Source organism: Sorghum bicolor, chromosome 6 (genome assembly GCF_000003195.3).
Source record: "Sorghum bicolor cultivar BTx623 chromosome 6, Sorghum_bicolor_NCBIv3, whole genome shotgun sequence".
In the NCBI taxonomy this organism is placed as follows: domain Eukaryota; kingdom Viridiplantae; phylum Streptophyta; class Magnoliopsida; order Poales; family Poaceae; genus Sorghum; species Sorghum bicolor.
Genome location: NC_012875.2, coordinates 46,371,595 through 46,381,896, shown reverse-complemented (window position 1 = coordinate 46,381,896; position 10,302 = coordinate 46,371,595). Strand labels below are relative to the sequence as shown.

The 10,302-nt window shown below is 47.0% G+C and overlaps 1 protein-coding gene across 1 annotated transcript; it reads left to right on the top strand.

The window, feature by feature from the left end:
- Positions 95–1,999, top strand: LOC110436485 (scarecrow-like protein 33). Its single transcript, XM_021463597.1, has one exon. The coding sequence runs from the start codon at positions 95–97 to the stop codon at positions 1,997–1,999; it is 1,905 nt and encodes a 634-aa protein (XP_021319272.1).

Sequence of the window (10,302 nt, the reverse complement as noted above, 5' to 3'; positions counted from 1 at the left end):
TAACCTCATCGGCAAAGCCGGCACCCGGCAACACACTTGCAATGCCCGGTCGCCCCGGAGGAGCAAGATCTTCTGCTGCTGGGCCTCATCGCTCATGGAACCCACCGCAGCACTGCCCCGCTCCTTCAGCAACCACCTCTGCCCAACGCTCCACCTCGACGGCAGCCAAGACGATAATGTTCTCCCCTTCATCGCGCGCATGCTCATGGAGGACGACGCCGTCGATGAGTTCTTGTACCAGCAGTACCCTGACCACAATCCCGCCCTCCTCCAGACCCAGCAGCTATTCGCCCAGGTCCTTTTCGACACCTCCTCCACCAGCGCCCTCGCCGCCGTGCAGGCCGGCGCCCAAGGCAACGACCTCCAGGATCCACCCTCCTTGAACAGCACAGCCATGGGTGCCGTGGAGCCGGCCAACACCTTGTCGCCAGCGGAGGGCAGCAACTGCTTCAAGGACGCGGTGAGCATGGCGTTCTTAAGAGGCATGGAAGAGGCCAACAAATTCTTGCCCGGCGCCGGCGGCGGCTATACGGCGGATTTCAGGGGCAGGAAGAAGAGGCTTGACGTCGACGGAGATGACGAGCAGGTGGAGGGAAGGAGCAGCAAGCAAATGGCAGCTGACGGTGATGAGGAGTCGGAGGAAGCCGCCGTGCGAGAGATGCTAGACAAGCTGATGCTCAACGGCGACGACGAACCCATCCTCGCCGACGACATGCAGGAGCTGCGTGCTGCCATGGACATGGCGAAGACGCCGCCGCCGCCAGGGAGGCCGGCCGGCACCAGGGCGGATCAGGTTCAGCAGCAGCAGGCGGTGGACGTGGACCTCCACTCCATGCTCATCCGCTGCGCGGACGCCGTGGCCAACAACGACCGCCGCACCGCGTCCGATCTTCTACAGCGGATCAGGCGCCACTCCTCGCCGAGTGGGGACGCCACGAAGCGGCTGGCGCACTACTTGGCCGAGGCGCTGGAGGTCCGGCTGAACGGCACGGGGAGCCTGCAGTACCGGCCGTCGTCGGTAATGGCGAAAAACGCCTCCTCCGCGGGCGTCCAGCTCAAGGCGCAGCAGTTCTTCATGGCCTCGTGCTGCTTTCTCCCGGTGAACATCCTCTTCTCCAACAAGACCATCTACAACGCTGCCGCGGGGAGGAAGAAGCTGCACATCGTGCACTACGGTCTGGACCACGGGCTCCAGTGGGCGACCCTGCTCCGGTGGCTCGCGCGCAGGGAGGGCGGGCCACCGGAGGTGCGGCTCACCGGCATCGACGTCCCACAGCCCGGGTTCCGTCCAGCGCGGCTCATCGAGGAGGCGGGGCGCCGGCTCACCACCTGCGCGCGGCAGCTCGGCGTGCCGTTCAGGTTCCGCGGCATCGCGGCGAGATCGGAGGCGGTCCGCGCGGGCGACCTGGGCATCGACGACCCCGACGAGGTGCTCGTCGTCAGCAGCCTGTTCCATTTCAGGACGCTGACGGACGAGGGCACGGTGGCCGCTGACGGCGGCGAGGCAGGCGCGGACCCCATCGGCGCGGTGCTCGGCGCCATCAGGGAGATGAAGCCGTCCGTGTTCGTCCACGCGGTCCTCAACGCGTCGTACAGCACCGCCTTCTTCGCGACGCGGTTCCGGGAGGCGCTCTACAACTTCACGGCGCTGTTCGACATGATGGACACCATCTTGCCCCGGGACAACGGCAGGAGGCTGCTGTTCGAGCGGGACGTCCTCGCGCGGAGCGCCGTGAACGTCATAGCCTGCGAGGGCGCGGACCGGGTGCAGCACCCTCGGAGCTACAAGCAGTGGCAGGCGAGGAGCCGCCGGGCAGGGCTGCGGCAGCTGCCGTTGGATTGTGACATTGTTCAGATGCTCAAAGACAAGGTGAAGAGGGGATACCACGAGAATTTCGTGATCACTGAGGATCAGCAGTGGCTTCTCCAGGCATGGAAAGGGAGGGTGCTCTACGCCATTTCCACGTGGACGGCAGGGAATGAATTGGCAGGGACTTAACGATCTTTGTTTATGCATTATGCTTGGGATAGAATATTAATTTGTGTTTCCGATGTACTCACTCCGTTCAAAATTATACTCTATCCGTCGCACAATGAATGTCATTATCGTTGTCTGAGAAGTCGAATTTTAACCAAAACATAAAAAAATACTGGGTGTTTTATACTTCCGGGGGTAGTTACTCCCACTAAGCTTATTGAGTATATATCCACTATCTAAACCCGTTAAGTACTTGCGCTAATTGCACTGCCCGCTTGCATGTGGATGAAGTGGCCAATGGACGTTGCATCTCCACATTTTGTGGCGTGAGTTTGTTGAATAAAGTATGGACACATACTTCATGCAAACATACAGACATATGGATCGATACTATTCTCACGTATATAGGCATACTAAATTAATTAGTATGCATGCATACGGTCACATATCACTATAGATTAATCAATTAATTAATTAGAGTATGTATTCATACTACTAGAAGCACGTATATGCATTTATACTCAGAGTATATGCATATACTTTTCTTCACGAGAGAGTATGCATACATACGTGAGTACTGTATATATACATATACCTACCAAAGGAGTATGAGTGCACACGTGTAATGAGAGTATAAGTACATACATTTTTTATAAGAGTATGCATGAGTACATAATTATTTTTATGGAGTATATGAAATCGTACATGCTTATAAGGAGTATGTAGTCATATACTGGATCTAATCTGGAAAATGTATCCACTGGTCTAAAAAGTATAAGATGATAATCTCATTTAAGGAAAACTATGGAATTACAACAGCCATTGCTCCTGTCTCGCGCTCTACTATCTGCTATTGAACTGATGGGTAATAAAAGTTTGCAACTTCATTCGCACGGAGTATTTACCAACGAAAGTAGTATCCAACGATACACTTATATACGAAATACACTATTTTGATCAAAGAAAGTATCAGGTGATAACATGAATAAAAAACAACTAACAACTTTTTGCAGGTTCTGCTTCATGCAGATTTGCGCATGGCTGTGTGTGCTCTTCAATCTTCTTCCTGTTGCCGCCTTGGGAAGGAACGTAGAGTAGTTCCTGCTCAATCGACATCGATGATGGAAAGACTTATATCGTCGTCTCCGACCTCCAGAACAAGGGCCACCATGCGCATGTTCGGGAATGGGCCAGGCGCTCTGCCGCACTCATCAAGAGAGCGGAGGCACAACTCTTCTCAGGGGAGAACGCCACGGTGCCCCACTACCACCATGATCTTGCTGCCATGGTGCCGCCGCCATGCCTCCATCTGGATCGAGGCCACGCTCAGTATAGAGGAGAGAGAGATATGAATGAATTTGAATGCTATCTCATCTAGCAAGTCCGGCGAAGGGATAAATAGATTACAAAATATTTACTTGATGACTGGATACACTTTATCGGGTTTAATGGTTTGTAACCCGCTAAGGTAGCAACGCATGACAGGAGTATATGGTTTGGAGGAGTGAGTAACTACTCCTAGGGAGTAGAAAAAATTATATATATATATATATATATATATATATATATACCTCCGTCCCAAAAAGAATGCAACTATGGGTTACGTACCACGTAAAGTGGTTCATGTTTGATCAAATTTTTAGTAAGTAGTATTCATATTCATGGTTCTAAATTAATTTATTATTGAAAATATATTTTATAATTAATCTAGTGGTATTTTTTTGGTATAATGAATATTGATATTTTTTTATCTATAATTAGTCAAACTTAGGTAGTAAAACGTAGTACTGTGCTAGAATTGTATTCTTTCTGGGATGGAGGTAGTAATTAGTATTGTTAAAGGAATCATTGAATATATTTTTATACTAAAGTTATTTGTAGATATAAATATTGCTAGTATTTTCTATAAATCTAGTCAAAATAAAAAAAATTGACTGATATGAATACCATAATGTCATTCCTTTTAGGATGAAGTAAAATCCTTGTCTTTTCTAGATACATAGTTTTTGCTATGTATCTAAATACAAGGTATATCTAGATATATACAAAAGCTTTGAATCTGGAAAAGGTAAAAACGACTTACAGTTTGAAATGAATGGAGTATTATCTCATAGTTTTCACCAATGGGACAGCTATACATAGACAAATAAAATGTTCCTGGATTTGGAGACAACTATTATGGCCATCTTCGCAAGGAAAGGGACGAAGATAGCACTCAATGGGTCACGCGTTTGAGGAGTGTGCAACCCTTCCGTCCTCGTTCTCGCCTTCGGCTTCCACCACCTACGGATGGTGGCTCCTGCCACCTCAACGTACCACTTGTCTCCTGCCTCCTACCCTCACCCCTCAACCATGCCCTCCGCTAATCACATGGGTAGCTGACGACCACTTTGTCTTGACACCCCTAATGCCAATCCTGCCCAACCATCGTTTCCCACTGCCCTGGTGGGTGGCACCCTTGCTGTCTTGCTCTGCCACTAGGGACCTGCCATTGTCTCGCCCACCGCCACCCCGTGTCACGATCGCTACCCCTTATACCCCCTCTAGAGCCGCCGAGGAGTAGATCCCCTAACCCTAGGGCCCTAACGTTGGCGAGCTCCTTGTCTCCATTGCCGATGGCTGGTTAATGGGCTCATGGGCTACAAGGTCACGCCATCTGCGATCCACGTAGTAGAGTTTGCGCAAGGAAAGGGCGGGGAGGTTTACCAATAGATTAGGTGTTCAAAAACATTTGCTATTTATTTAACGTCTATTGTTTACATCATGAGGCAAATAGGCAGCGACTTCATTGGATGTAACAGCTCAATAATGCTCCCTGTTGGATTTCAAGGAAGCTGATGAGTGTCTAGAGAAGACTGCCACATTTTCAATAATGGGTTCACTGTTAGAGTCTTTTACACACTTCAGTGGCACTTCTGTGTGTATTGAGTGTTACGTGAGTTCTTTTTTTGATTGGGTGCTTTCTACAGACTTCTCCTACCAGATTTGTCGGGTACCACAATCCGGGGTACCTAAAGTAGAGAACTAAAAACCCCATCCACTCTCCTTAGTAAGAGGCCAGGCCAACGAAACAGTCACTCTCCGTCCCGCCCGAGACCTAATGATGAGGCCTCGAATGGAGCCGAGACCAGTACATTTTCTTCGCCTCGCCTGAGACCCAACATCTTGGCCTCGGATGAAGCCGAGACTCAGCAACCTCTGACTCGCCCGACCCCTGGGTTCAGGCACCCTTCTCCCATTGGTGCGCTCGAGACCTCTCGTGACATCAGCCATATTGGGGCCATAGTACAATAGGATAAGACGGGAGTCAAATCCCCACCACAGCCACACCGCGCTGAGTAGGGTATGACGATCACTATGCTATCGACTCCCGTCACTGCACCAATTGCGCCCATCACTATGCTGTATAACCAAGACCCGAGAAGACGTTTAGACGTCAATCCAGGTTCTTGTGGCCATGCACTCGTTAGAATCTAGGGCATGGCCTACGACCAAGTGAAAGGTTCTAATATGGCTAGAGGGGGGTGAATAGCCTATTTAAAAATTCTACAAACTCACTAGAGCAAGAGGTTAGTAAATAACAAAGCAAAGCCTTTTGCTCTAGATCTAATGGGGTGTTTGCAAGCCACCTAACCAATAATTCTAGTTGCAATAATCACAAGGCACACAAGAGCTATGTCACTACAAGCTACACTAGTGAACTATGCTACACAAGGCAAGACTAGCAACTAAAGTAGTTACACTACTTTGCGGTAAGTAAACAGAGAGGAAGAGATATTTATACCGCTGTGTAGGGGATGAACCAATCACCAATATATGAACAATCAAGCACCGGGAGAATGCCAATCAAACATAATTGAGATGCCGATTTTTATTCTGAGGTTCCCGTGCTTGCCGGCACGCTATGTCCCTGTTGTGTCGACCAACACTTGGTGGTTCAGCGGCTAAGAGGTGTAGCACGAACCTCGTCCTCAATAGGACACCGCAAGAACCTACCCACAAGTGAGGTAGCTCAATGACACGAGCAATTCATTAGAGTTACCTTTCGGCTCTCCGCTAGGGAAGGTACAAAACCCCTCACAATCATTAGGAGATGGCCACGAACAATCACCAACTCGTGTCAATGCTCCTCCGCTGCTCCAAGCCGTCTAGGTGGCGGCAACCACCAAGAGTAACAAGAAAACCACAACCAAATCGATCCCCAAGTGCCACTAGATGCAATCACTCAAGCAAATGCACTTGGAATACCTTTGCCTTGATCTCCATAGGGTTTTGTTTTCTCTTTCTTCTTTTCCAAGTTGAGCACTTGATCATCTTGTGGTCATCACCATCATCACCATGATCATCACTTGCTCTATCATTTGGCATGTACCAACCTCATTAAGTCTACACACACTTAGTATAGAGGTTAGTACTAGGGTTTTATCAATTATCCAAAACCAAACTAGGGCTTTCACCAAGGGGTCTCAGGTTTCTACATCGGTCAGTGAACAGGGGTTGGGACACCCGCTATAGGTATGAACATCGTCCACAGGACAGACATGACTCGACACGGAAGCCACACGGACAAACATGCCTCGTACGACAACAACGACCGACTACAACACCAGAGGAATGGGAAGCCACTCCATTGCCGTACGACACCATACGCTAGCTCGGCCTTGAGTTCTACGGTAGTAATACAACACATGCCCATGTATCTCTTGCCTCCCCTTGCGACTATAAAAGGAGGGGGCAGGGTCCCATTCTAGACGGGCTCTCAACACAATCAAACTCAGAGAACATAACGAAACTCAACACCACACCACAAAGCCACAACATCTCTACGTGAGGCCCGGGTGGTAGGGCCACATGTCCAAACATCGACAAGAATACAATCACCCTTGCACACTAAATTTCCCATCAAGTGCTACTTTTACATCTTTCATCTGTCTTTAGGTTGAAGAATATGTCAATGCTTGTCCTTCGGCTGAGCTCAGAGAAACTCCAACGGTTTTGTAATTGAGTTAGGCATTTTTGTTTTTGGAAAAATCCCAAAAGTTACTCTCTAATGGTTTGGCAATTGGCTTTGGCAAATTTGGCAACTTGACAAATAGAGAGTCAAACTATGCATGTATGCAAAAGTCCGCGAGGCTTGGCATTAGTGTTTTTGCGCGACGGAGACACTCCTCCCCCGCGCTTATCCTTCTCCCGCACGCCTACTCCTTCTCTTGCACGCCACCGTCGGAGTTCCCGCACGATTGTTCCATGGTGTCGCCATCTTCCGTCGGAGTTTCAATTGCTGGCTTGGTGGAGTCTCTAGCGACCTGGAATCCATCGGTGTCTTGCTAGCTAGCTAGTCTAGACGTGCCTCCCTAAGAGGACTTGTTGGACGGCTGGATGCAATTGCCGGCGACCAGGCGAACTGGCGAAGAAAAACAAAAACCGCGCGAACTAGCAGCGGCACGCGAGGAAAGAAAGCAGGGGCAACAAGTGGGCCCATAATTCTATTTTTTGCAAAAGAATTATGGAAAATAGTTGGAGATGACCTCTTTTTAGCTTTGCCATTTTTATTTGTGAGTTGGCAAACTCCATGTGTTGCCAAAAAAATACAAAACCGTTAAAGTTGCTTTCACAAAAGGACATTTTAGTACTACATGGATCATTAAGCTTTGCTGACCAGATCCAAATGTATCCCCTCCTCTTGTTTCGTCCATGCATGTGGAAGCTAGGACAAAGGTACGCTGTAGCTTGTGGGTGCTCAGACACGCACAAAAATTTGAAATATCACCATTAGGAACAAAATCATCATGGTTGCAGTCTTGCAGATTAAATTTTCACAGTTATAAGAGAAAAACATCACTCTCTAGTTTGCTTCAGCTTTGCCCATATCTAGAAGTTTCGTTGACAGATTCTTTACGGGTCAGAAGCAGCTAAAACCGGTTTAGGTGCTGACACTATTATTTATGCAGATGCCGGACTGAAACAATTAGGGCCGTGAATAGTTTAAGCTGTTAAGTGAGTGTAAATACAGTGGACCTTTTTCATTGGCAGGACTTGTATCACGCCGGAACAAGAAACAGCAGGCGCCGCCCTGGAATAATATGATTTCATCGCCGCGAAGACCTTGTCCTCCAGACCTCCACCAACAAGACAGTGCCGCACAGTGGGCATGGCAATGGCGGCACAGGTGACAGGTGCATCGTCGCACCCGTCGCGTGTTGTTGTGGCATACCTGAATTCGTCACTTCGCTTAGGACATGCGCAACCTATAAACGGGTTGCTGTCTGCAATTTCTATTTACTTCACATACAGATAACTGAACATACAATTTATGAGTAAAATTATTTAATATGTGCATGCTGTTATAACTAAACATGAATATAACTTTTGTATGTCAATGTCTTGCCGGATCACCTTTTAAGTCCAGTATTAGAGCAACTCCAACATTAAGCCAAATTTCAATATTGTTTAGCTATTTTATAAAGTAGAAAACTCTTAGTCTTGCTATTTTAAGTTAGATAACAAACGCCCGTGCTTATATATATATATGATAATGATAATTCCTTTTTACTCCCGGTAGTAGTTACTACCATGTGTATATTTCTAGATTTAGAGCATATATGACCCGATGAAGTGTATGTAGACGAAGTATATGATCATACTAAACCATCTAAGATAGTATGTATGTTAAGTATACATACATATATAGAGTATGTGGTTATACATATTATATATACTACAATAGTGGCATTTTAGTAATATATATTAAAAAATATGAATTCTTTTGAAAATTTTTCACATGGTAAGATCTAGAGTATCTTAATATAAGTATATGAACATACTCAAACCGATAAATAAGTATGAATATATACGTAATGTGGTTTATTGAAGATGAGAGTAATATGCTTTAGTACAACAAAATAATTATAGAAGCTACATGTATGAATTATTTCAATCATGATATGTTCATTGTGTAGATATGCTCATGTAGAGTCTAACAAATTGAATTTCGGTTCCATGATTTTTATATAATTTATTATGTTTTTCAGAAATTTAGCCGAAATAAATAAAAAATAAAAAAGACAAAACCTTCATAGCAAAAACTTTGTACTAAAGCATACCATATTATATGTTTACCATATAGATCTACTCATGTAGAGTCCAACAAAATTAGATTTTCTATTTTATATTTTTTAATTTACTATGATTTTTCAAAGATTTAGTCAAAATAAATAATAAAAAAAGATAAAACCACCATCACTGTAGCAAAACCATCATTCATTATAGCAAATCTGCCTTCAAAACCGCTTGTGAGAGGTAAAATGCATGGTTTGAAAATTTGAGACATATGATTTGCCTAGTTTTTGAGTTAAGAAAGAGAAAATAGACTATCCTGAAAGTTAGGTGAGAAAAAGTATACTTTTTCCGGAAAATAAAAACCTTTGAAAAACTCTTTTGGGCCATGTTCTATACAAAACTGAGTTCAACTCTTTAAGGCCTTGTTTAGTTTCCAAAAAACTTCAAGATTCCCTATCACATCGAATCTTACGACACATGCATGGTGTATTAAATATAGATGAAAACAAAAATTAATTGCACAGTTAGCCTGTAAATCACGAGATGAATTTTTTAAGCTTAGTTAATTTATAATTAAATAATATTTGTCAAATAAAAATGAAAGTGTTACAATACCCAAAAACAGAAAATTTTGGGAACTGAACAAGGCCTAAATCTCCCCCCTTCTTTTCTCTAGGGCTGAGCCCACTCCTTCCCCACGCCCCTTGCCTCGCCTTGGTGGGCCTTGGCCCAGCAGACGCGAGCAGCAGCAGCCCACCCGCGCCTCCTCCTCTCTCTAACTGCCAAAGTCTCCAGCGCCCGCACCTGAGTCGCTGCCCAGTGGAGCCCAGCCGTCAGGCCCTTCTCCTACCTACGGTCTCCGCTCCCTCAGCCATCACCGGCAACGGAGCGACCGAGCCGGTCCGCTGCGGACCAAGCCTCCCCCGCCCGCGTCCCCTGCACGACCGAGCCTCCCCTCTCACCCGGCTGGTCAAGACCGCCGCAATTTCCGCGCATCACGACCCGGCCGCGCCCCTCCTTTTCCCCTCCTGGCGAAATCAACACCGCCCTCTCCGGCCTCCATAGCCGGCATGGATGCGAGCTCCGCGACCCGGCCATCCTCCCCCTCTCCTTCTATAAAAGAAGGGCATCGGCTCCGCAGGAGCACGCCGCATCCACCTCTCCCCTCCCTCTTTCCTCTCCCTCGCCGCAGAGCCCTCAAGCATCACCGCCGCCGCCATTAATGGACCTTCACCCCGAGCTCTCGATCTCCCTCGTTCGACCAC